Genomic DNA, 27896 nt, shown 5'->3' with positions numbered 1-27896 from the left:
TATAGGCTCCCCTAGGACACACCGCCTGAACCTGGCCTTGGCCAGTTACGCTCCGAGTGGTGCCGACACGCTGCGCGGTTGCTCACTCCTCTCACGGCGCCCAGCCGTACGCACCTGCTGCCTGCACCTGCTGCCCACCCCGCCGCAGCCCGGCCTCAGCATGACGGACCGGGCGGCCTTCGACACGGATATCGTCACCCTGACCCGCTTCGTCATGGAAGAGGGCAGGAAGGCCCGCGGCACAGGCGAGATGACCCAGCTGCTCAACTCGCTCTGTACTGCGGTCAAAGCCATCTCCACCGCCGTGCGCAAAGCGGGCATTGCGCACCTGTGAGTCAGGCCTCTGGCCATCGGGCAGCAGCGTCCTGTCTGTTCCGCTGGGGATGTGTGGTCCCCTTCCTCCTAATGCCAGCCTGCCTGTCTGTCTGACAGATGGGAGTCTGTCTCTCTCTTTCCCTTTTCCTGGTAGCCTCTTTCTCCCAAAGCCTGTCCAACTGCACTTATGCCCTGGCTTCCCTCCCTTGAGCTTGGGGGTGCCCCAAGGTGGGGGGGACCTGGCTCACAGTCCACAGCCGTCTCCATTCTGCAGCCCTCTCCTCTGGGCTGAGCAACCTGCCTTTGCACCCACTCTCCGCCTCTCCCTGGTGAAACTGGCTAGCCAGGCTGAGCACCTGGCCTGCCCACCATACCCAACCGGGCCTCCTACAGGAGAGTGCTGGCGCGAGTGCCTCCTTTCCCTTTGTCTTCTTTGACCTCCTTCACTTCCTCTGGAATTGGGGTCCCAAGCTCAGGTTTCTGATTTAGTAGTACCTCCCTGACCCTAAACAAGTCCCGTTAGGAAGAAAGGAAACCCAAGGTAGGCTGGGAGGAAGCCTGCATGCCCAGAGCTCCCAAGAGTAGCAATGATTGTGAGCAAAGGGCTGCTATAGGTCTGGGGTGTCTGAGAGTCTGCATTTCCAAGAAGCTCTGCGGTAGGTGGTGCAGATGCTGAGAATCTGCACATCATGTTGTGTGTGTAGCAGAGGAATCATGGGACATGGGATTCAAAGGGCGCCTTTTTATGAGGCTTTTGTAAGTAACACAGATACCCTTCGGTTTACTCTGGTGTGCACAGGTACTTTATATTTAGATTGGTCCTTGCCTTAGCTGAGATGTCCCTGGGTTTTCAGACTGCCCACACTGCTTCCTAATGTTTCCTACACTTAGGAATACTGTAAAAATGTGTATGATGCTCATAGCTGATCTGAAAAAATATAATGTGGACGACCTGGATTCCTTTTCTAGTGAGCTGTTTGGCTTTGGTCCCATACAGTGGGTTGGCGGAGCTAATTCTTAAAAAAAAAGGGGGGGGTGTGTGTGTCGATCACATTTATTCAGATGATAAGCAGAGACGGGCCTTGCTGGGATTGGAACAAGTATGTTAGGAAGGTGGTGGTTCCATTACTATTTCACCTACAGCCACTCTTAATATGTTTCTAAGGAGCCTTTGTTTTAGGAAATACTCAGTTAACATCTTCGTTCAGATTTAATTTACAAGTATAGGTGCCCTCACCACCTTTCTTGCCTTTGAGGACCAGGGAGCTTTGTGAAAAAGGGTGCTTGGCATTTCTTGTATTATTTAAAAAACATGTCAGTACCTTTCAAAATCCTCAAAAGACTCAGAAACCCAAGATGTGCTCTGATGTGTATCTTTCTCACCTTTAAAATAGCCTCAGCCTTAGAGGGACCTGGACAAAAGGGTGCTAGATAAGAGTGTATATTTAAAAAAAAATTTTTTTAACGTTCATTTATCATTGAGACAGACACAGAGTATGAGCAGGGACACAGAATCGGAAGCAGGCTCCAGGCTCTGAGCTGTCAGCACAGAGCCCGAGGCGGGGCTCGAACTCATGACCTGAGACAAAGTCGGATGCTTAATCGACTGAACCACCCAGGCGCCCCTAGAGTGTGTATTTTAGACCAGATAGTTGTAAATACCAGATTTAAAAAAATATTGCTGTTGTGGGGCACCTGGGTGGCTCAGTCCGTTGAGCGTTCAACTCTTGATCTCAGTTCCGGTCTTGATCTCAGGGTTGTGAGTTCATGCCCCACATTGGGCTCTGCGTCAGGCGTGAAACATACTTGAAAAAAATATATTGCTGTTATTACTATAAGCTACCTAATAAGCTGTACTCCTTGACAAAACTTCAAATCACTCAAAAGAACACAAGGGAAAAAGTGAAACCCATCTCATATCCATTTCTTGGGGTATCAACTATTAATAATTTACTGGTTATCTTCCCAGATACTTCTTTATACTCATACAATTTTATATATAGATAGTATTTACATATGTATATATATGTAATATAGCAAACAAAATGGCATCACACTTAATATATTCTTCTGTAGTTTGCTCCCATCATTTAACATATATAATGAAAAGCCTTCAATGTCAGGACATATAAATCCACCTCCTTTTTACCTGTTGTGTAGTGTTTCATGAGCTATTTAGTGTATCATGGACTATTTAACCCTTCCTCTATGGTAGGGCATTACACAGGTCTTTGTTTCAAGCAGTGTTGTACCTATGGAATAGGGGTTGATGCCTGGTTGTGTGGGTAGTTGACAGGGGAGGACCAGGAACTTGGACACTTCTGAACCCCTGTGGGAAAATAAGAACTTGGTTATCTCAGTATGACATGGTCAGTTGGGCAGGCAGCAGTAAGACAAGATCTCAAGCCAGGCCTCCAAATTACATTCATTATAGGCTTTGATGAAAAGGCCGTGCCTGCAAATAACTTGTTACTGCTGAAGACTTGCCTTTAGGAGGGCATGTACCCAGAGGAACAACATGATTGCAAATTTGCAGGAACCTCACAGAAACCATTTTATAGAGCTCAGTCATGTCTCACCAGGGACACATCAGTTTAAAAGTAGAGCGTGGAGTGCGGTATCTCTCTTGCTCTCTCTCTCTCTCTCTCTCTCTCTCTCTCTCTGTCTGTCTCTCTCTCTTTCAACTGATAGTTGCTGTTGTAGCCAGCTTCATTGTAGTTGATAAGACATTCATAGAATCACAGAGTTTTGAAAGACTCAAGTCACCTAGTCTAGCCCCTCTTTGTACAGATGAGGGCCCTGAGGGCGGGGGGGGGGGAGTGGGAAGGGGAGGGCTGAGGGCTGAGGGTGAGGTGCATAGACCTGTTGCCCAGGCTGGGAGTCTTTTTTTTTATAAATTTTTTTTTTTCAACGTTTATTTATTTTTGGGACAGAGAGAGACAGAGCATGAATGGGGGAGGGGCAGAGAGAGAGGGAAACACAGAATCGGAAACAGGCTCCAGGCTCCGAGCCATCAGCCCAGAGCCCGACGCGGGGCTCGAACTCATGGACCACGAGATCGTGACCTGGCTGAAGTCGGACGCTTAACCGACTGCGCCACCCAGGCGCCCCAGGCTGGGAGTCTTTATACCACGTGTCTCTGACTTTATTTTCCCCAAGTCAGTTAAAGCTCATCTGACTCTAAACCTTACCCATTAATTTTATTTTTGATGCAAATTAAGAATTGTACCTCAAGAAGCCATTGTGCTTCTAGAAAACCTGTTCTTGAAGGCTTATCTCTGTGCTTCTGCCTCCCCTCCATCCATTCTCTGGAGGGAAGGTAATGACATTCATACAAGGGGCAACCCACCTTCTGTTCTCCCAAGGAGAACAGTCAGCCTGTAAGTGGATCTGATGAATTTATGGTTCAAACTGAAGTGATTGCTCTTGTCTTTGTTTTCACTCCTTTGGGAGAAAGTGTTTCTCCAGTGGTTTAAGCTTTTGCTTAAGGCATATGAAGTTGATTTCCCTTTGTACGTGTTTCCAAATCATTGCCTGAAGAATTCGCTGGTTCTGTTTAATTCAACAGAACGTTATTGAACACCCACAATGTGCAGAATTCTAGGAGAGATTGAGGGATGAGAACAACAGAGAGTTTATGCTGTAAGACAAGTATAGAATTAGTTACAAAACACAATAGAGTTCCTGAAAGATGCTTTCATAGAGATGCCAAAAATACAATGTGGATGGATGCAAAGGATTGTGGGGCACTGAGATGGGCATTGGCAGTGAGCAGGGAAAGATGATCCCAAGTCCTGATGGCTAGAGAGCATTTTGAGGTGAGCAGTTGTGTGAGGGAAGGTAAGCGGTGGTGGGAAGATATTTCTGGAGAATGTGCTCATTTAGTTTGACTAAAGCAAGGAGCACATGTGGTGGGGCATTTGTGGATGTTAAATTTGAGTGTGTTGGGAGCATCCAATGGCAGGGGTGAATATATTTTGCAGGTGTATGCAAAGGGGAGAGAGTGAGTACAAGTTGTTGAGTGGGTCAGTGGCATGATTAGCAATTAATCTGGGGAAGATATGGCTGGAAGTCTAGACTTGGAAGGCAGCTGAAATATTGGGAAAAGCCATTGAGGGTGGGGAGTGAGGAAAGCACTGAGCTGAGCTGGAGCATTGGAGGGGAGTGGAGAGAGACCCCAGGGAAGTCTTGAGTGTGGATTGGGTGAGAAAGGGCAGTGAGGTTCTCAAAGAGAAGGTTCTAGCAATTGAGGGTAGGGCCATGCCATCCAAAAACAAAGCAAAACAAAACCCCAAAACAGAATTCCAAAGCAGAAGCTGGTTTTAGAGGCTGGGGATGGATGAGAAGGTGATTTCAACATTTTGGAAACGTTAAACTTGTTATGTTGGAGCGCTATCCAGTTGGAGGTGTTGTTCAGCCTGCTGTTGGATGGGCTGTGTGGGATTAGGGCAAGAAATCCTGCCTCACGGTTTGGCCACTGGATTTTGGCACCTTTGCCCTGAGGCAGAGAGGAAGAGGGGAAGAAAATCAGGACTGGATTTAACAGAACATGCAGGAGTTCAGAGCATGTTTTGGGGAGCAGTGGAGTTGGGCTTGGAGTCCTGCTGTGCCATTCAATTTCTGTGAGGATTTGGGCAATTGATGGAATATCTCAGAGCCTCAGTTTTCCCACTTATAAGATGGAGACCACTGTTTTTCTTCAACCTCAGAACGTTGTGTAAGGATGAATTGAGTTCATTAAACAGGTACCAATATGGTCATTACTTTGTTAGGCTGAAGATTATTATTATTTTTGTTATAAACTGGTATGTCTTTCTGTTTTGCCTTTCAATCCATAGTAGTTACCCATGTGCACTCATACATTCCCAGGCATGTATTTCAGGATGGAACGTTATATATTAGAGCAACGTTGCACCATCAGGTTGATTACAGGAAACCTCCTATACTGCTCATGTGGTATCCAGAAAAGTTGCTTAAAAAAAATTTTTTTTTAATGTTTATTTTTGAGAGAGAGAAAGAGCACAAGCAGGAGAGGAACAGAGAGAGAGGGACACAGACTTCAAAGCAGGCTCCAGGCTCTGAGCGGTCAGCACAGAGCCCGATGTGGGGCTTGAACCCACAAACTGTGAGATCATGACCTGAGCCAAAGTTGTACACTTAACCGAGTGAGCCACCCAGGTGCCCCAATAGGACTTAAAAAAAAAATTTTTTTTAATGTTTTTATTTTTGAGAGAAAGAGATACAGAGCACGAGTGGGGGAGGGGCAGAGAGAGGGAGACACAGAACCCAAAGCATGCTCCAGTCTCTGAGCTGGCAGCACAGAGCCTGATGCGGGCCTCGAACCCACAAACCCTGAGATCATGACCTGAGCCAAAGTTGGACGCTCAACCAACTGAGCTACCCAGGTGCCCCATAAAAGTTGCTTTTATATATGGGGTTCTCTTGGTTGTTTGATGGAAAAAAATAATAAGGAACCTCAGTTTTAATTTTGGAATTACAGATGTGTTAACATGTTTATTTTCAAATTTGCAGAGTTTATGATATTGAATTTTTCAAACTTTATCAGATTTATTTTATATTTCTTAAATTATCTTCTCCTTATTACCAGAGAGTGAACTGTAACTTCCTTTCCATACGAGAAGCACAGCCAGTCACAGGGAATCCTATTTGTCTGCTTTTGACTGGCAGGAACACAAGCGAAGGTTGGGGTTTGCGACTTTTGAACGCTGTTCTGGTTGGCATCTCTTCTTCATCGAATTTCTTTTTCTTTTTCTTTTTCTTTTTTTTGCTCCAAGCATTTGTGTCAAAGTTTTTTTTTTTTTTTTTTTAATGTTTATTTTTGAGGCGGGGGGAGGGGCGGAGAGAGAAAGAGGGAGACACAGAATCCCAAGCAGGCTCCAGGCTCCAAGCTGTCAGCACAGAGCTTGATGTGGGGCTTGAACTCACAGACCCCGAGATCATGACCTGAGCCGAAGTCAGTTAACCGACTGAGCCACTCAGGCGCCCTTTCAACAAACTTCCGATGTGACCCTTGGATATCCCTGTGTGGGTGAACAGTTGGTCATTTACCTCAGAATCAATCAATAACAGGTCTTATTACGTTCCACTGCAGTGATAAGGTGTAAATAGTAATCTGTCTTCCTTTCTCTTCAGGTGGGTGTTCTGAAAATGAGCTCTTTCATTTGGTTCTTTTGCTTGCTGTCTGCTGTCCTGTTGACGTCAGGAAGAAATGCTCTGGAGAGTTCTTCCCTGAGAGGGGTGTTGGCTCCAATCCTGGTCTCTCGGGCTGTGCTACAGAAATGTTGCTAAAGGCGGCTTTCCCCTGATCATCATAAATCACAAACTTTATGGCTGCGAAATGGCACATCCATTCTAGAAGTCATGTGTAAATTTGAAACACAATGCTAATATTTAATCCAAATGTCTAAGGCTTTTAAAATACTGGCCAAATTTAACCTATCCTTTTAAGGAGTTCCCTATTATATGAATTAAAGCAATGTAGCTTTTTCAAATTTTCAGGGAGGTTTACAGTGCCAGTGAAAGCAGATACTTTTCTTTTCTTTTTTTTTTTAATTTTTTTTTTCAACGTTTATTTATTTTTGGGACAGAGAGAGACAGAGCATGAACGGGGGAGGGGCAGAGAGAGAGGGAGACACAGAATCGGAAACAGGCTCCAGGCTCTGAGCCATCAGCCCAGAGCCCGACGCGGGGCTCGAACTCACGGACGGCGAGATCGTGACCTGGCTGAAGTCGGACGCTTAACCGACTGCGCCACCCAGGCGCCCCAAGCAGATACTTTTCAAGTTGATTTTTGTTCCCCAACCTCCAAAAAGAGAACTCTTATGTGTCTAGGCCTTTAAAAAGGAACAATTCACAAGGACTCAAACCCTGACAGGATGCTTCCCACCCTTGAATTACTTAGACTGCAAGGCCAACAATTTGAATAAAAATGGAGTGCATTTGAAGGTATTTCAAATGCAATACTATCCCCATTAAGACTCTTCAAATGCAAACTTTTGAGCACTTTCTTTTGTTGCCAGTTACCTGTGACACAGTTCTGCACTGGCTGACTTCTCAAAAGTTGCCGGCAAAACTGGTTTAGAGGTCATGGTTGCCCCTCCCCCATCATCAACTAACATTTACTCAGTGGACGCCTGTGGGGCTTGCTTGAGAACATCATGGCTGCCGTTTGGCTGCTGTGAACCAGGTGCATTGGTGGATTAACCCTCGTCCTTACAAAATGTAGAAGCAGAAACAATCCATCAGGGAATTGAGGCACCTTGATAAATACTCAGAAGGAGAGACAGAATTTGGACCCAGGTGTCTCTGGTGCAGTGTTCTTGCCAGGACCCACCTTGGTTCTTAGCGTGGGTGTATTATTTCCAAGGAAAATTAGGGATGAGAATGGAATGATACCAATTCTTGCTCACTCACCTATATATGCCAGGCTCTATTCTAAGCCTATATCAATTCATTGACCCTCGCTTCCCCCATTTATTACCAAGTAGATGTACTTAATTTTCATTTTTACAGATGAACCAAAGGTTAGATTTTAAGTGACTTTCCTTGGCTTCCTTAGCCTGTGACAGAGCCAGGACCTGAACTCCAGTAATCTAGAGTCCTAGCCTGTGTGATGAGGTTTTGGGGTGACGGTGGGGTTCAGAGCTGACGGTTAAGAAAGAATTCTTGAAGACATCTTTGGTGCAAAAAAGGTGATTTTATTAAAGCATGAGGACAGGACCTGTGGGCAGAAAGCTGCACTAAGGCTGTGAAGAGTGGCTTTTTATATACTTTGGGGCTGGGGGAGGTTATGTCAAAAGGGAAGTTTCCAAAGAGATTTTCATATGCTAAAGACTCACAGATTACTGGAGGCCTAGCTATTGTCAGGCCAAGGTTGTTCTTCCCTCTAGCAAAGTGTTAACATTGAGACCAGTAGGGAGTTCCTGGAGAAAGTTTTACTCTGCCTGCCTCAAGTATCTGTCAATGGGCTGTAGGTTATATGGAGATTCAATTTTATCTGCCATTTTCTTCCTTCCTTTGTTCCCCCACATCACTATGGAGGAGAGGGTGGTGTTGGGGTTCCAGGAAAGGGAGGCTATAGGTTTCTGGAGATTTAGGCTATTGATAAAATTGCCTTTTTCTTGTAATTGACTAAGAGATTTGTAAACTGATGGAGACTCTGACCAGTCCAGCCATCTGTTTTCTGTCCTTTCCTTTGTTGTTGGGCAGCCAGGATTGTCTGAGGAATGTCACACATATCCTGCCTGGGGAAGGCAGGGGTAATGCTACTTGGTGCTTGCCCCTCAGCTTGACTTATGCTCCCTCATCACGTGGAGTTAAAGCCCATGATGTGTTCCCTTTCCCTCTGTGATAACTTGCATTTAGGAAAAGCTTCTTTGGCAGATCAAATGACTAGCTCGGTCACAACTGATGACCCCATCTCTGCATGATCAGTGCCCAACTGAGTCCTCTGTGTGGGGTGGAGGGTGGAGCTCAGCCTAGAGGTTTACAGCTTGCTTAGGGCAACCCATTTTTTCACCTTTTGGCTTGATTCTCTTTCTCCACTGATCGTAAGGCATAGTTGGACTCTGGAAGGCTTTTTTTGACAGAGTTGTATTATGGTTTCCCCACAACCTTGCAGCCTCATTTGCTGCCTGATTCTGGCCCCAGGGAACTGCATATTGGGAACTGATGTAAGAAAGAGCCTGGTGGTGTGTGAAAGGGTAGTTGGTTCCGTGCCCTCCTGTTCACAACAGCTAGCACGAAAGTTGCTTCTACACCAGGCTAGGCTTCTGGCCTCTGCTGGGCTCTTCTGGAACCTGTCTAGAATTCTGGTTTGGGGAACACAGTTGATTCACTTTCCAAGCCCTAGTTAAAGTGGCCGGGCAGAGGCATGGGCCGCCTCACTAGAAGCCAAGGCCCACATCTGCTGTCCATCCCAAAGGCGGGTGACGCTGCTCTCTCCTTGTGGCCATCGGAATACACAGTGAAGGCTCTTTGTCATCTATCCTTTGGGGCCTTTGAGGAATGATGACTGATCAGAAGGCAGACATTTCTTGTTTCAAGAGGGTTTCTGAAAACTTGGGAGAAAATAAGCTCCATGTGTTGTTCAGCTAATTAGTTCCTTGAGGGTATTTCTGAGGACGTTTCTCCTCTGTCAGAGTTGCAGGAGCCCTGCATGCTTCTGGCTTTTCATTGGGCTGTGGAAATGTGTTCCCTCAGGGACATCTTGCAGCTCTTCTGAGGACCCCCCCTGTGGTGTGTTGGGGAGAAGCCCGACTGAGCATTTGTCCTGCCTGGGTTATCATCCCTGAGCGGAATAATGCAGGGGACAAACACGAGTCAGGGTAACTTTGTGTGCTAAGACAAAACGCAAAGAACACCCAGTGATAGGATATGAACTTGGTTGTAATTACTATCAAAGCGGCAGTCTGGGAACTCATTATCCTGAGCTCTGATTCTACCTCAGAATCACTTTCCTATGCCTTTATAAAAGACTTTCTTAAACACCAGGTGTCACCAGGGGAAACCCTGCCACAAGATGACCTAAGAAAGTTGTAAAGTACCTGAATTTTGAGTTTGAGGGGCCTAGAACATTATATCTCCATATATTTTGTTTTCATGTTTCACAAGCAACTGGAGGATAGTTGGGAAAGGGTCCTTCTCGTTAGAACAGAGGAGGGACCCTCGATGGCGTAAAGAGGAGAAAGGGAAAGGTAACCACCCAACCTTGCAGGGAGTTGGAGCCAGAGAGGTGGCCAGTTACCTGCACTGGTTTGGCAGGGAACATGGCCATTTCAGTGCCAGGTGTAGCACGTGTCCCCAGAGTGTTATATGGCGTACCTGACACCCATTACAGAGAGGTGGTGTCACCCGCTGTGACCCAGAGCAGGAGCTTAACACTCGGGGCAGCAGTGAGGAACCAGGCTGGTGGTCTTGACCATCCCAGAGCACTTACTGTTTCTTGTTTGTCTCACTCACTTGAATATAAGCTCTATGAGGGCAGTGGTCTCATCTGTCTTGCTCCACACTGTACCCCCAGCACTCAGAACATCCCCTGGGGGCATGATAAATATTGTGAAATGAATGGACACTCACACGAACCTCTAGGAAGCCTTGGAGTCTGACTCTTCTTCCCCCATACTGCTGGACGAGGTACCTGAGCAGGTGGGACATAGGCCGAAGTGTGAAATAGGCCTTTCCCATGCCTACCTCAGGTGCCTCGTCCCTCTGCCCCAGGCTTCCAGGCCTCTGTGGAGCTGTCCCCATAGGCCTGCCCCTCTGGAGACCGTGCCAGTGGCTTTCCCCGGCATTCTAAGGCGTGGAATGACCTTGAAAGTCCATTGCTCCTGTACTCATTCCTTCAGGCTCAGGTTTCTGCTCTCCTGGGTGTATGCCATTCATTCATGCAGAAAGTGTTTATTGAGGGCCTACTATGTGCTGGAAGCCGGGACACAATGGAGGAAAACATACCCCTGTCGTCCTCCTCACAGGAGTGAAGGATAAACCATCCATGCTAACATGATGGGGGATGAAGCCTGGGGGCTCTCCGAACCCACCCCCCCCCCCCCCCGCTTCCCCTCCCTCAGCAGGTGCAGATCCCTAATGAGGGCTCCCTTGAGAGAGCAACCAAGATAATTAACATTTTTTCTTACTACTACATGCCAAAGGCTGTGCTAAGCCCTTTGCGTGCCTCATCTCATGGAATCCTCTAGCACCGCACAAGGTATCACTGCCCTCAGTGGGCTCATGCACCAAAGGAGGCACAGAGAGGAAAGCGACTTGCAGAGGTGAGGTGTGAGCTGGGTCTCTGTTAGAGAGCTCAGGTTCCTTTCCACAGCCTGTTTCCCTGCCTGAATTCATAGTGACTTTAGAAGGAGCAGCAGTGAGGGCCAGTGGGGCTAGGGAGGGAGGTGTATTTGGGTTGGTGGCCCTGCCAAGCCCCTCTCATTCCACCCAGAATCTGGCTGCCTTCTGTCTCCAGCAGCATCGGCCTCACCGTTGAGGTGAGAGAAAGATTATGTGGGGAGAGGACCCAACGCCTGGACCACGGGCTACAGCTGTGGGTCTGACAGATCCCTCGGTCTTTGACTCATGAACGAGGAGCGACACGGTGGGAAGGGTGGCAGTGGGCAGAGGGCTGGTGGGATGAGACACCATCCCCAGGTGGGCAGGTGAATGACATTGAGGCGGCACTAATGGTGGGCTTGCTGGGAAGCCGGAGTTACCTTCTGGAGACGGTCAGGCCAGGTCAGGCCAGGCCAGGCGTTTTGGGTGGCACGGTTCCCAGTGTTGGCTCAGGTTTGTCCGTCCAGCCAGAGACATGTGAGTTCTGTTTAGAGAAAACGCATTTGCAGGAGTTGAAGCAGGGGCTCCTGGGACCACCGGTTCCCAGGCAAGTGCTCCTGGCAGCCTCAGCAAGGGCTGCCACTGTGTCCCTTGTCACCCACTCTCAGCTGTTTGGCGGTGTCTTCAACGCTCCTACTTGCCCTCCCCACACGCAATCTCTTCTCTTGGACTGTGCATTTTCTCCAAAACGTTTCCCTCTTCTCAGTGTTCCTGCTCAACACCGGGCTAGAACAACCTGCCTCTTACTTCATTCTAGCAAACTAGGCTGCATTTTGCACAAGCCACTCCGCTTCTGGAATTCTGCAATTACTGACTTACAGGTACCTTGAAAATAAAGTAGAAACTCCAGATTTTCCACTTCCTGCAGCTTCTCACTTCTGCTCTGCTTCTCTGGTTCAGACAAGCCTGTTGCTGTCTGGGTGTGAGCTTCCTTCTCTATAAAATGAGGTGATGCGACCAGTCGATATTTTCTTTCAGGAGCTTTACAGCTCTAAAATCATAGCATCCCTTGTCTTTGCTCATATCTAAGTCTCCCTGCCCCTCCCCCCCCCCCGAAGTTTCCCTTGCCTGCTGTACCTCTCAGCAGATTCATTCTGCATTAAACCTGTGCTTCCGGGAGGTAAAGATTGGTTTTGGGGGGAAGTGAGAAAGATCAGTCTTTTTAATATATAAAGCACAGATATACACTATATTTGTAGTATTCAAATTAAAATTTCATGGAGGAGTGTGATTAGGAAAAAAAGCTAAAAAGCCTTCTTAGGGGCCATTAAAAAACGGTTCAGAAACATGGATGTAACCACAAACGTGTGCTGGGAAACTTGATAGGTACTGGACAGATGAATAATCCAGGGAGATGACCGTTCTTCTTGTTTTTTTTTTTTTTTTTTTTTCCTCCCAAACCATGTGTCTTCCTTCCTGTCTTCTAAATCCTACTAATACCCGTTTCCAATGGGTTTATAGGTGCATTAGCATATTCTGGTGGTCATGGCTTATATTTTTGTGGCTTTTCTTTCCTCTAGCTATGGAATTGCTGGCTCTACCAACGTGACAGGTGACCAAGTGAAGAAGCTGGATGTCCTCTCCAATGACCTGGTTATTAACATGTTAAAGTCATCCTTTGCCACCTGTGTTCTTGTGTCAGAGGAAGATAAGCATGCCATTATAGTAGAGCCCGAAAAAAGGGTGGGTCTGCATTTCTACTGTTGAGGGGTTCAATGTAACCATTTTCTTCCTAGCTTTATAAATGGCTCCACTTGTTCAGCCAAGGTGGATTCCTAGGAATCATCCTATCTTCTTCTCAAACCATCAGTCATCATTCACAGACTGCACCTCACTTCTGTATCTGAAATTTACTGTCTACACCATAGTTCATGCCAATACCACCCCACCACTGAACTCATACATTGGAGAGACTCTTATGTACTCCTACTCATCCCCAACCCTAAATTTTTGTTGTCATGTTCAAGGCTTTTCAAAGTCTGGCTTCTGTTAACTACCTCTTTTGCTTCATCTCCACCCACCAAATAGCCAACCTTCACACTCACCTTTCTTGCCAATTTAAACTGCTCAGGTTGCCTGGGTGGCTCAGTCAGTTAAGTGTCTGACTCTTGATTTCAGCTTAGGTCATGATCTCACAGTTCGTGGGATCAAGCCCCGTGTGGGGCTCCATGCTGACAGCATGGGGCCTGCTTGGGATTCTCTCTCTCTCTCTCTCTCTTTCTCTCTCTCTCTGCCCTTCTCCCACTTGTGCACTCTGTCTCAAAATAAATACACTTAAAAAAAACTGCTTTCAATTCCTATCGCTGATTTATGCATTATAATCTATTTGGATCCCACTGATTTGATTGCTTCTTGAAGTTATTGATGGGTTATATTCTTTTATGTATCCCAGCATCTTGCCTGGCAGCTTGTAGGGGCTCAACAATAAATTGTTGTTGAAGAAGTGAATGAAAGAGTATAGCCAGTTTTTGAAGAACAGCAATCATGATTTGAAAAAAAACCTTTTGAGATGTGATGTGCACTTATATGGGCTTTCTGCCTTTCCCTGTTTGAGATGAACTGGCGACAGGAAGGAGTAGCATTAGAAAAAAGCAATTGGAGGATTAATTTAAAGAGGTTGGCTGCTACCCAGTTTTGACCTTTATAAGAGGGGTGGGAAGCCATATCGGATTAACTTGTTTTACATCATTCCTAAAATACCACTTCATGTCAGATTCAAAGTTCATGTTTTTCTCTGCTGGGCTTCTCAAGGTACTTGGCAGTTTTAGGCATGTGGATTGAATTTTGTGTTTAATATCCTCTATCAGTTACCTCAAACTTCCCTGACTGTAACATGCCTTGATAATAGGCATGTTTCTGTTTTCCAGATGACAGCTTCCTCTGCATCAGCCAGGGTGATTTGTTAAGAGCAATAGGTCAGGGAATCAGAGAAACCTCTTAATTTGATGCAGAACGTTTAAAAACCACATCTTAAAGTGGTGGATTTGGAGATGGAAAATCCCCAGTGGTGTACTGGTAAACTTTCTCCCTCCCTCTCTCTCTCTCTTTTAAAAAAAAATTTTTTTTTTAACATTTATTTATTATTGAGAGACAGAGTGTGAACAGGGGAGGGGCAGAGAGAGAGGGAGACACAGAATCAGAAGCAGGCTCCAGGCTCTGAGCTGTCAGCACAGAGCCTGATGCAGGGCTTGAACTCATAAACTGCAAGATCATGACCTGAGCCGAAGTTGGACGCTTAACTGACGGAGCCACCCAGGCGCCCCTCTCTCTCTTAAAAAAAAAAAAAAAAAAAAACTCTGATGTGTAGCACATGCCAATTTCAACTGTGTCAATACTCCCATAGTTTATTTCAAGCTACCAACATGACATCACTGAAAGCACAGTTGGGAAGAGATGTGCACCATTAGCTCTTGGGCACCCATAGGGACCAGCTCCAGCACACCGCTGAAAATCCAGTTCAAAGAGTGACATTTTGATAGTCCAACTTCCACAGAGAGTTATGCCCTTTGGGAATCACAGTAGGGATATTGCTGAGAGATCTGTGCGCTATAACCTCAAGTATCATTATTTATCTGCACGAGAAGATTTTTTACAGATCTTAATTCTGTCTTTGCTTCACCTAAGGAATTGTTACGTTTTTTCCCCCTTATGAATAAAGAAAAATAAGTGACTAACCTTGTTTCTTTTTTTCCTCTGGCTGCCAGGAAACTCAAACCAAAATCATGATCCATCTGTATCAACAGTGTAGGAATTTTTGACTTATTTATCTGTATTTCATCATTTTCATCTAGACCTGTTATTCTGTGTTTTCTTTGCCTAATGATCTTTTGGGATGTATACTTTGTTGTTGTTTTCATTCTGTATGCCACCTTATCCCTTCCATGACAGAGGATAAATGACTCACATTTCTTGAACTTCCCCCTAGAGTCCCTTGTTTTATCCCCTTAGTGTATTCTTGTTGTTTTGCTATAATTTTAAAAGTAAAGTTGTATTTCCTTTTTCTCTGCTCAGGGTAAATATGTGGTCTGTTTTGATCCCCTCGATGGATCTTCCAATATTGACTGCCTTGTGTCCATTGGAACAATTTTTGGCATCTACAAAAAGGTAACATGTAATATGTCAAGCCCCTTGGTTGAGATAAAAAGAAAAGTTAAGGTTGAGCACCCAGTACTATTTCTCTATGGGTGAAGCTGTCAGAATGTATATCATGAAACTGGGAGGCTTGAAATGGGTTTGTATCTCAAGTTCCCACTTTTCCAGCATTAACGTCTTGATGATGATCCATTAAGTCGTTTAAAAGAAAATATAGGAAAACATGGGTGGGTGGGAAGAGAAAGCTATTTCTCTCTTTTAGCTATATCTTGCTTTCTTTTATGAGGGAAAATGAGAATAAAAATAAGGGTCAATATAGATTTGTCACAGTGATCATACTATGTGAACTGAGAATTATATATACAACAATAAAGTAATAGTTATGTCAAAATTGTCCTTTAAAGACCCTGAATCAGGAGTCTGCAAACCATGACTCCCTGGGGCCAAATCCAGCTCATTGCCTGATTTGTATGGCCTGTGAGAAGAAAATGCCCCTTTGCATTTTTATTTTATTTAAAAAATTTTTTTAAGTTTATTTATTTATTTTGAGAGAGACAGAGATAGCACGAGTGGGGGAGGGGCAGCGAGAGAGGGAAAGAGAATCACAAGCAGGCTCTGCACTGCCAGCACAGAGCCCCACGTGGGGATCGAACCCACAAAGCTGTGAGATCATGACCTGAGCTGAAACCAAGAACCAGACCCTTAACAGACTGAGCCACCCAGGCACCCTAGCCCCTTTGCATTTTTAAATGGCTGAAAAAAAAATCTAAACATTTTGTGACCCCATGACATTCATATAAAATTTAGTTTTCACTGTCCATAAATAAAGTTTTAATGGCATATGGTCAACTCGTTTGCTCACATATTGCCCTTGGCTGATTTTGAGCTGCACCAGCAGGGTAAAGTAGTTGTGATGGCGATTGTGATGGTGAAACCTAGAATGTTTACCCTCTGTCCCTCTGTGGAGGGTTTGCTGCACACTGGTACAGCATGGGGCCCCAGACTCCTGGCCTGGGTCTCTCGCTTATGTGAACTGGGTGGGTAACTCTACCTCCAGAGCCTCTCTTTCCTTCTTTTTTGGTGTGCGTGTGTGTGTGTGTGTGTGTGTAATAACTCAAGTACACAGACTGGTAAAAAATAGAATGGGTCCCCATTGCCCATCATAAACATTATGAAATCTAAAGTATGTCATCTTGACTTCTGCCCCTCTTGTTTATTTTAGAAATAAAACCTCTGTAAAGCCTGAGCCCATTCCTTCATCTCAGTGGATGAGGCAGCTTCATTCAGCTGACCTCTGAGTTTCCTCCCAGCTTTCCTGTTCGGGAGACAGAGGGAGGCCACAGCTTGAGAGGCAGGACCACAGTTTGCACCTTATTTCTCAGAGTGATTTGTCTGGTGTTGCACATAATCTCCTTTTGAACACATGGAAAGTAGGACCACCGTGGGATGGTTTTCTTTCATCATTGGTGTGGATTTTGGTTTTCTGTCTTGGCTGAGAGGCAGATCCACATCAAAATCAGTTTGGGTAATAGAGGATTCTAATGCTCATAACAAAAAGGCAAAGGCAACAACTCAGTTATTTTCCAAGTCATACCATGAAACACACGTTCCTATTATAGACATGGAGGGAGGTAATTTTTACCTATCAAGTATCGAATCCACAGTAGAGCAAGAGAGGTTTCTAGCAAAATTCTTCCTATGATGGTAGACTCCTTCCTGGTTAATGACTTCACCAAAACTAAAGGAGTGTTGATGTTTGCCAGCCACAGTCTCTATCTCAAAACCCTAAATAAAGACTCTTTTAAGGAAAGAAAAAATCCCTAGAAAACTGAGAGCCAGAAAACTAGCTATCAACCAAAAAAAAAAAAAATATATATATATATATTTGATATATATATATCAAAGCAGCTTGCAACAGCAGCTTGAATGATGAATGCTAAAACTCAACAACAGGTCTCCATGCTCTTAATAAACCTGAAGTGGCTCTCTTAAGAGCCAAAAAAAAAAAAAAAAAAAGAAAAAAAGAAAAGAAAAGAAAAAAAAGAAGAGTGTGACACCTGCCTTTATGTCATTTCAATTTTCAAACATCTTATTGATTCTTTGAAACCATTTGAGGGCTTGGGGTGGGGGGTAAACATCCATGTGTCTGATACTTCAAGTGACACATTTACTGCTGTCAATGTGAGCTGTCAGCCCAGAGCCTGATGGGGGGCTCGAACTCACCAACTGTAAGATCATGACCTGAGCTGAAGTCGGACATTTAACCAACTGAGCCACCCAGGTGCCCCTCATTTGGCCTTTTAAAGCATCAGAAAATAAGGTTGTTTTTGTTTTACATGTTTGGAAATGGCTTTCCTGCCCTGCCCTGTCCTCCTTTCCTTTAAAAAAAAATGTTTTTAAGCTAAACGTGTTTCATATGAGATGGTTTTGGAAATATCCAGTCCCCACAACTAAATGTAGTTTCACAAGTGCTCGGGCAGTTTCAGAATCCAATTCAAGTCCTTTGAGCACAGGGAGACTTATTAATTAATAGCCATATGGAATGCAGCTTCCTAACACTGACACTTACCAGTTCTATAGGACCTTGGGCAAAGTAACTAACTCTCTGTACCTCTTGTTTCCTTATCTGTAAAGGGGAGGTACTGAAACTTAAAAATAATGCCCCCAAAATAGTATCTGGCACAAAAAAGTGTTTGATAAATGTTAGCTATTAATATTACTTGGTTTGTATGTGAACATTCAATGGAAAGTATCAGAACTCAAACTAAAGAACGGAATGAAAAAAGGGAGGGAGTGAGGGAAGGAAGGAAAGTAGAAGAAAATTATTGGTTCTCATAAGTAGAAAGCCCAGTGGATAGATTTGCTTCAGGTGCAGCTGCATTCAAGGACTCAGACCATGCAACCAGGAGACGCGTCCTCTCCATCTCTACTGCGCTCCTCCTCTCTGGTGGCAAAACAGCGCTTAGCAAATCCAGGCTCACACCCATTCCTCTCAATTAAGTCGAGCAGAAGATGGAAGCCTCTTTTCCAACAATTGCAATAAGAATGTCATCTCATTGGGTCTGATTGGCTTGGCTTTGATCACCTGGCCATCCCTCAACCAATCACTATGGCTTGAGGCATGCGATGATTTTGTTGGCCAGGCCAGGGTCATGTGCCCCCCCTGAGAGCTGAGGGCCCGGGAGTATGTTAAGGAGATTAACAGTGAGTGCAGTTATCAGAAGGATTGTGGTTGCTGACCAGGCAAAACTTACCCATGTTCACTAGTGATTATAAACCCCTTGAGGGCAGGGGCTTTGTTTTATCTATTTTTTGTAGGCTAGGTTGTCTAGTGTAATAGTAAATGAACAATATTGGCTGAGTTATGGGGGACTCTAAAATGCCTGTGAGCCCTTCCAAGGAGGGTTTGGCTGCCCCTCTGAGGGAAGACCAGATAAGTGACAAGATAGCATAGCTCCACTCTTGCCTGATATTCTCTTCCACTGCCTTAAGTCTCCAGACTCCATGATGTCTTCCTCATGAAGTGGTGTGGAGTAAAACAAACCCATACCTGCAGCAGGTGGGGGCCTGGGATAGGTAGTGAAAGGTAGGGTCTAGAGACTTTCTCTAATTTTGCCTAGGGCTCATCGGTGGGTCCATGAGCATCTGCATGGGAATGTGATGGATCCCTTGGAACAAAGGCCTTCACTGCTGGGGTTTGAAGGAGGGAACCCATGCATTAGAAAGATCAGGCTAGGAAAGAATTCCTCCTAATCCATGATTCCATGGCATTATTTTCTCTTGAGTGTGTGGATCATAGACAACGTGACCATTTCTTATTCTATGGAAGTCAGAGGGTAAGTTTTTCAGGTGGCGACATTTCAGGAAAAGCTGTTTACTCTTGCACTGTTGGCACAGGCAGGCACAGATGGTTCCGGGTGAGATGGATCTTTGAGGGACTTTTCTTACTGGAGAACTGATTATTTCAAGACTTTAGTGGCTCCCAGTCAACTCATTCATTTACATATTGCTGTTACCTGATTTCTCACTGCATTGGCAGGGTTAAGTAGTTGTGATAGAGGAAAATTGGAGGACTGAGTCCTCCCCTATGTCATTGGCCTTGAAGAAAGCTGGTTTTTTTTTTCAGGTTGGACACTGGCAAAATTTGGAGTTTGGGAAAACAACTCAAAATCTTGATAGCGTGATTGGTCTGTGTTTAGATGCAATGCATTGCTCTATGAACACAAACCAAACTAAATCAAATAACATGACCCAATCCAGCCAAAAAACCAACAAACCGCCTTAGTGAAAACCATTTATTAGACACAGGAGTGGGAATGAGGGGAAAAAGGAGAAAAAATGGCTTTTGGACTCTTCCTTTTTTATAAACTACAGTGCAAGAGTCATGTATGGTGCACAGTAAAATACAGATTCCCCCTTAGAAAGTCTGGCTTAGTAAGCTTAGGCTGCACCCCCAGAATACACATTTTTAATAGGCGTACTGAGTGATTCTGATGCAGATGGCCTCTGGGCCACAGTGTCAAAAGTTACAGGGAAAAATTACCAGGGATGTTTTTGCTGGGATGACTTCCATCTCCAGCATTGTGATACAGATGTGTGTACTTATTTTCAGCTACTGGAATCTCTGATTGGGGAAGGAATAAATGAAATTGGCAGAAATTGCTCATTTTTTATTCTGTTTGAATCCAAGTAGAGAGTATTCGAGCTGAAAGATTTGTTTGGGGCTGTTTTGAGGACTGAAGAAGCCAATCAGGTGTTAATAAAGAAGATCCCCTTAAGGCGTCCCCTTCCTTAGTATCAAACTATGGTCACATGACCCAGTGGGCTATGTTTTTAATGAAAAACGAAAAGATTAGGGTGCATGTAATGTTCTAAGTGTGAGTATTGCTTTATTAAATTTGTGTAGTCGTGTGTGCATGTGCACGTGTGTTGGTACTGGTTTGTGGTGTGAGTGTATTTTTTTACTGTGGGGTGTGGTCAACAAAATGGAAAGCAACTGCCCTATCCTGGAATGACTCTGGAGAGATCTTCTAAATTCCCGTATTTCTGAGAATTGCTTGGGTGTGTGAGGCAATAGGCCGCACTGCCCACTAAGGCACGCGCAGCAACTGGCCAAAGCCCACAAAATTGATTTCCTCGCCAGACTAACAGTCCTGCAGCTCAGGCTTAATATGTTTAAATAAAGATGGAGTAGGCAGGTGAAAGACATTGATGCCTGTAATAAGATTAAATTAGTGGGAGCTGGCAAGGAGGCATGCTCTTTTTCGAAAGTGATAATGGAGAAATGAGGGAATATCAAATTAGTAAAATTGGAGGAGGCCCCTGACTGGAAAGAAGGATCCAGATGCAGGAAATCTGCAGTATGGGGGAAGGCTGCTGTGGTAATGTAATCAGGATATTACTGATGTGTGGAGGAAGGCCCTTCTAGGAAGATGCCCTGTTGTATTAGGAGAGTACCTTGATAATGCATCTTGCTAATGATTGAACTGGAAAAAGGAAACATAAAACAAAACAAAAACATGTTGTGTTTTCTTTCTTATCCCAGAGTTCAGCTGATGAGCCTTCTGAGAAGGACGCTTTGCAGCCAGGCAGGAAACTGGTGGCTGCCGGCTATGCCCTCTATGGCAGTGCCACCATGTTGGTCCTGGCCATGGCGAATGGCGTCAACTGCTTCATGCTGGACCCGGTGAGAGACACTGTGTGAAGTTAGGTGCTTGGCTGGTGACTGCAAATGTCTGTTATTTGTGTGGGAGGGTGAAGGGGGGGTATGTAGAGGTGGGAAATGAGGCCCACAGTGGGGCAGAGACGATGGAGTGGGGAAAGAGTGAGGGAGATGGAGGGGCACTGTGTATATCGTGAGAAGCCTACTGAGGTGAGAAATAATATTTGTCCAGAGCATAAGCGGGGGACTTTGTTCCAAGATTAATTCTTTAGAACAGACATTACCAAATGGATTCAAATGTCCACCAAGTCCAGGCAGGCCACGTAAGTGAATGCAGTGTGCTGGGGAAGGAAGACTGGGGCAATGGTGGGGAATGGGGAAAGCTAGCTGGAGAGGTCTAGCAATTGTTACTATTTGGGAATAAGGGTCCAGTCTTGCCAAGGCTTCCAATGTTTCAAGAAACACTGGATTTAAAAAATGTATGTGCTAGCCAACTAAAACACATTTATGGACCAGATAGGGCCTGTAGATGGTCTGTTTGCCACTCAGTATCTCCGTTAACTAGCTTGTTTTGCAGAGGTGACTGGGTGTCCCAATGCAGTGGCTTACATTTTTTCAAAAATAGCTACCTAATTCATTTGATGTTGTGCTCATGCATGCACACCTTCTGTGAACCCTTGAAGTTTTGATAAGGCTTTGAAAAACTCAAGGAAGAGAACTTAAAGAAGGCAATGAAGATAATTCCTCCTGCCACCTTATAGAGAAAAGCTACCTCACAAAGAGGAGTCCAGGGTGCCGTGAAAATATTAACAGTTTTAATTTGTTGGTAATTCCTTCCACATGCCTGTTAATTGGAATTATCTCTTTATTCAGGTAGATGACAGTTTCAACAAAGCAGATGAATTGGGGAAAGAAATCTCTCTAAATATCTGGCCCACTTAAAACCTACTGTTGAATGTAGAATTCAGTAGGTTGGCACGTTCATTGTGCATTTGATACAGTGCCCCAAAGGGAAAAGAACTGGGCTTATAAATACCTTTTAGTTTTCGACGAGTCCTCCTATGACAGTAACGAAACTTCATCTATTTGGTGCTTTTTGTTGACGCACTGAACACAAGGTATAGATGCCTGGCTGGCACCTGGCGGGAGACAGTTTGTTCCTGGTGAGGCCCTGGACTCTGTGCATGGCAGATGGTATAAATGAGAACGTAGGCTGCCTTGGCCCCCTACAATCTTGCACAACTGGACTTTGCCTCCTTGGAAGAACCGGTGCTTAATAGATAAACAAGGCTAAGGGAACAATACCAGATTAAGCCTCCAAATGAGGTGACCTCAGGGGAAAATAGTGGCAGAACCAGAGCAAAGTTCACCCGGAGCCCAGCGGACAGTTTCTGGAATCACTGATGTTTGCAGATTTACTGTTTTGCCAGAGATGTACTGCTTCCCCCAGACATTCTTCTGGTGACTTCTCTGTTACCTTTGAGTTGGTGGACGTGTAGAAAAAATGAAATCTTTTCTTGTTTCCAGATCGTAGACCGGTGTCTCTGGGAGTAAGTTTCTGTGTATTTGATAGTCTTTTGCCATCCTGAGACCTAATGGCCCCTCAGTGTCTGGAAGAATGGTGCATGCCTGCTGTAATGGTCCCCTGCTGGGGACACCATCTCATTAACCCACTGCTCTCTGGTGCCTGCGGGGCGAACCTCGGACCCCCTTAGCGCTTTCTTTTCATTTTGGCTGATGGTTTCTGCTAAAAATACTGAGACAGCTCTCTCTGCGTTTCCAGCAGGCTTTAACTTTCAGAAGGCTTTTTAGTCTCTTGTCTGCACTTGCAAGAGACTTTGCTCCTTCATGTCTCGCATGCTCTGGCCAGGTACCAGGGCAGGGCATCTGGAAGCATGGCTTCATGAGCTCTTGGCACCTGTTGTGTGATGGATTTGTTTTCAAGACTTTTTTTCTTTCTTTTTTAAAATGCTTTTTTTTTTTCTTCAAGTTTATTTATTTTTGGGACAGAGAGAGACAGAGCATGAATGGGGGAGGGGCAGAGAGAGAGGGAGACACAGAATCGGAAAGAGGCTCCAGGCTCCGAGCCATCAGCCCAGAGCCTGACGCAGGGCTCGAACTCACGGACCGCGAGATCGTGACCTGGCTGAAGTCGGACGCTTAACCGACTGCGCCACCCAGGCGCCCCTTAAAATGCTTTAAAAAAAATGTTTATTTATTTTGAGAGAAAGAGAGAGAGGGGAGGGAGGGGGAAGGGCAGAGAGAGGGGGAAAGAATCCTAAATAGGCTCTATGCTCTCCATGCAGAGCCCAACTCGGGGCTCAATCCCGTGAACATGAGATCCTGACCTGAGTTGAGATCAAGAGCCAGTCACTCACTGACTGAGTCACTCAGGCGCCCCTCAAGAATTCTTTTCTAAATATAGTTATTTATTTATTTAGTTTTCTGATTATAAAAGAATGTTTCTACATAACTGTGGTCAGAATTTTTGGGAAAAAAAAAAGCATAAAAGGAAAAAAGAAGAATCACTCACAATGAAGCCTTTCAATGACCACTGTTAATTCCAGTCTCTTTTTCTCCTTTTCCTCATCCTTCCTGTTCTCCTTCCATTCTGCCTTCCCTCCCTCCTTCTATTCTTCTCTTTCTAGGTCAGACACACTCCCTGTCTGCAGGAACCACTCTCTGCTGGGGGGGAGGTAAACGGCTGGAGACAGGTGTATTGATACCTCCTTTCTTCCCTCTCACCTCCGTGGAACAGCCCCCTCCCCACAGGACAGGTCTTCAAGCGCCCTCTTCTCAGGACATGTAGGAGCCCCAAACAACCCTCAGTCCAGAGCAGTGGGAGTTAGGTGACACTTTCCTTCCAGATTGCCATCTCCTCTAAAGTACCTCAGCCCTAAAGGCATCAACTCAGCACTGGGACTTGGTGGCAGGACCGAGTTCTGAGAAACACTTTGCAGACCCCATCTCCTCACTGAACTCCCCTCTGGTAACCATCAGTTTGTTCTTTGTAGTTAAGAGTTTGGTTCTTGGTTTTGTCTTTCTCTCTCTCTTCTTTTTTCCTTTGCTCATTTGTTTTGTTTCTTAAATTCCACATATGAGTGGACACACAATTCTTAATCTCCCTCAGGTTTTGCTGCTGTTTTACCTATTTCTGCCCTCCCTGTTTTTGTATGGTTTCTCTCTTGTTTTACTGAAACCATTTGAAAGCAAACCCAAAAATTTTGATCCCCTAACAACATCTGCGGCAGCCTCTTCTCTTCTTTCCTTTTCGCCCACTGACTCTTCCCTTGTCCTGTTCGCTATTACTGAAGTGGCAGGCTGGGGACATAGTGTCCCAGCTCCAGGAGAAGCATCCTGTGCCCCCCAGCCTCAGGACCCCCAGCCCAGCTCAGTCCAGCTCAGCCCAGCCCAGCCCAGCCCAGCCCTCACACAGGCCCCTGGAGGAGGCAGCTCATCACCTCTCCCTCTCCTTCCTGTTTCCAGGCCATTGGAGAGTTCATTTTGGTGGACAGGGACGTGAAAATCAAAAAGAAAGGAAATATCTTCAGCCTCAATGAGGGCTATGCCAAGGAATTCGACCCTGCTGTCACTGAGTATGTCCAGAGGAAGAAGTTCCCCCCGGTAAGTGAGGGCTCTGGGCAAGGGCCCGTGAGTTATGCACAGATCTGTTGGTTCATGATTTAGCCTGGAGGCTAAAGGTGGCAGGGATCACAGGGCCTTGGATTCCACTGTGCACTGACCCCATGACGAAATTCCCACCTAGTCCTGGGCACTGGAACCCCTGCCCTCAGAAGTCAAAGTCCGAGGGTCCGTGTCAGCCTTTGCTACTTTCTCTTGGCAGAAGAAAATTAGGATAATAAAGTCGCCGGATGAATGAGTTCGTTAATGGCAGTAAAAAATTTCACTTCTGTAGTCCCTGATCTCAGATGGCACAGAATGTGGTTCTCGTACCCAGGTGGCCACCTTGTGGTGTCCGATGGATTTCTATCCACCATCTCAAGATTAAGAGTGTCCATCTTGGCATCTTTCTGAAGAGGTTACAAATTACCAAATACAAAGAGAAGGAATGGCTGTTTATAGAGCTGGTTCTATGCAGGAATATCCAGTTTTGTCATACTCCTACTTAAATGCCACTGAGGAGGAAGCCCAGATACTGTTTGGCATTCAGGGCCTCAGAGCTGGCTCTCTTTCCAGCTTTACTATCTCTCTTTCCACCTTACCCTGGATTCCCCTCCCACCCCTGAAGCCTGCACACACACGCACTGCACCAGGGTCCTCCCCAGACCCTGGTGGACAGCATTTGCATTTGGCTTCTCTGTGTTGCCATATTTGCTTGGGTGGTTCCCTTCCCCCCTTGCCCAGCTCCTTAGCTTGGTAAAATCCTTCTCAGCCTGCAATGTCCCGTTAAAACGTATGATTTTGTGATGGCCGTCCCAACCCCATAACCAGAATCAACCCATCCCCGGTTGGGGCTTCTGCAGGTAATTTGACCTATTGTGAGATGTGTAAGAATGGGGCTATTTGTTTCTGCTCCTTGGGAACAGGATATTCCTCACATTGCCTATCACAGCCCCAAATAAGCGCCTCGTAGGTGTTCATTAAATGACTGTTGAATCAGATGAGCATAGAGGACACAGAACTCATTTTCTTTGCGGCAACCCTAATTATTGTTAATCTTAACCTTGCAGGACAACACAGCACCCTATGGCGCCAGGTACGTGGGCTCCATGGTGGCTGATGTCCACCGCACCCTGGTCTATGGAGGGATCTTTCTGTACCCAGCTAACAAGAAGAGCCCCAATGGAAAGGTAAACAAATCACCCCTGAAAGGTGATTGAGAGGCAGTGGAGTTCCTTTGCAGCCCAGGGAATTTGACTTCGGAAGAAAGAAAGATGACAGTAGCTATTATATTGCCATTGTGCCCCGCAGTAGGATGCTGAGGATATGTGTGGCATCTTCTTTCCTAGATTAAAGGTTGTCCTCATTAAAGCCAGGTGATATCAGCTCAAAATGGTCTCTTGAGAGCCCTTCCATCGCTAAAGATAAGTAATAGTGTCATGGTGAGGACGGGTGCTTCCAGTGGGTGCGTGGTTTGGCCTGGGAAAAATGAATGCCATTCATAATGTGAAATGAAACAGTTCAGCTTCATTGCCAAGGCAGAAAAATCGAATATGTATCCAAGTAAAGGTTTCCTTTGATTGCTTTCAAGAGGCATAAAATAGAAATAACTAATGAGCTGACATTGGCTGCTTGGAAAATGAAACCTTCCTAGGGAAAGAAAGACTCTCTGGGGAAACCTAGAGCTTTCAGGGAAGCCGTTACCACTGACTGCACTGGTCTAATGCCCGCAGAGTCCCGAAGCCATGGGGTGAGCTGTGCTTGCTTAACACTGGCTGAGGGATGCCCCGCTTTTCTTCTACACAGTGACAGTGTGTTTCCTTCCCAAGTATTGTCCCTTTGTTTTCCCCGATAGACAGACTGTCTTTTTTTTTTTTTTTTTTAATGCAAGAGAAGGAATGGGAACAATAATCCCCTTAAGATAGTTAGAAGTGTATATATTCCAGATATGTTCAGATCTCTGTTTACAGCTGGTGGTGTCCAGTTTGCTGAAGGTATTCTTATTTGCTTAAAACAGCGCCCTTGCCACAGCCACATCAGGCATCTCAGCCTGTGTGATTAGCCTGCTCCATAGCACTTTTCTTTAATGCCTCAAAAAATTGTTTCTGAACACAGATATTGAGGTGCCTCCTTTTTTCCCCCTCAATTTTGCAACTCTGGCCATGACACCTGTATGGAAATAGAGTCAGGAAACACCTGCAAAAAGCTGTCTGCTCAATAGGCAGACTGCATGAAAATGAACACAATAAAAAAGTTAATATTTAAAAGTAAATGCCAAGATGTATAACATACTAAATCCCAACCCTGAAGCCTTTGGAGAATTGTAAAAGGAACGTGCACAGCGTTGCAAACAATATCATACTGTTTGGAGGAGCCAGTCTGCTTTCCAGATGTCTGCAGCCAGACACTACCATGGATGTTTAATGCTTTTAGAATAGGCAAAGCTCCATCCAAAACACACACCGAGTCACTCATTAGGTCCAGTTTCCGTGCTATAAAGAGAAGGGAACCATCAGTTCTGCCAAAATGTCATTCAGTCCTGAGTCCAGGTGGTCTGTCTCCCATTTGCATCAGGCCATCTATTGCTGGCTCTGGCTCTGGCTTGATGAATGGCTTAATTTAACCAAATGGTTAAGTTAACCATTTGGTCTTAGAGGCAGCCTTGGGGGTGGGGGCTATTACAACCTCATAGAAGGAAAGGGAGAGTTACATGTTACCTTGGAAACTCCCACTAGCTCTGTATTAGTTTGGTATAGAACGAATCCCTTTTCTATGTAATATTTTCTGGTGTGAGGGCGCTGCTCTTGGGTCTTTTTTTCAGTTGAGACTGCTATACGAATGTAACCCAATGGCCTACGTCATGGAGAAGGCTGGAGGATTGGCTACCACTGGCAAGGAAGCTGTACTGGACATTGTTCCCACTGAGATCCACCAGAGGGCGCCAATCATCTTGGGGTCGCCTGAAGACGTGAAGGAGTTCCTGGAGATCTGTAAGAAGCACGCTGCCAAATGAAGAAGTGGCCTTGCCCACACCAGAAAGAAGTGCCATTTACCTGGACCTTTTATCCCACACGGTGCTACCCCTTTCTGACTGCGCATCATACATTCCTAAACAGCAGAAATAAAAAGCATGCATATTTTCACTGTCAAATGCTGTGTAGTGCTTGGTGCTGCCTTACTATCTCAGTAATGCTATGGATGGCATGTTTTGAGTGGATGGGAGAGAAATAAACATCTTCTTTCTATTTCTAAAAAAAGAGTCGTCCTTGCTTTGTGTCAAACAATAGTAGTAGTGATAATTATAACAATAACAGTGAATGCATAGAAATTAGATAGCTGATTTAATCTTCACAACCTT

At 45.3% G+C, this 27896-nt stretch overlaps 1 protein-coding gene across 1 annotated transcript; it reads left to right on the top strand.

Annotated features, from left to right (window-relative positions):
• Positions 1 to 14: 14 nt before the first annotated feature.
• Positions 15 to 27689, top strand: FBP1 (fructose-bisphosphatase 1). Its single transcript, XM_043567087.1, has 7 exons — positions 15 to 330; positions 12684 to 12846; positions 15175 to 15267; positions 20801 to 20941; positions 24404 to 24541; positions 25609 to 25728; positions 27360 to 27689. The coding sequence occupies exons 1-7, from the start codon at positions 161 to 163 to the stop codon at positions 27549 to 27551; spliced, it is 1017 nt and encodes a 338-aa protein (XP_043423022.1). The 5' UTR covers positions 15 to 160; the 3' UTR covers positions 27552 to 27689.
• The last annotated feature ends 207 nt before the right edge of the window (positions 27690 to 27896 follow it).

Source organism: Prionailurus bengalensis, chromosome D4 (genome assembly GCF_016509475.1).
Source record: "Prionailurus bengalensis isolate Pbe53 chromosome D4, Fcat_Pben_1.1_paternal_pri, whole genome shotgun sequence".
Classification (NCBI taxonomy): Eukaryota; Metazoa; Chordata; class Mammalia; order Carnivora; family Felidae; genus Prionailurus; species Prionailurus bengalensis.
This window is presented reverse-complemented; position numbering and strand designations above follow the sequence as displayed.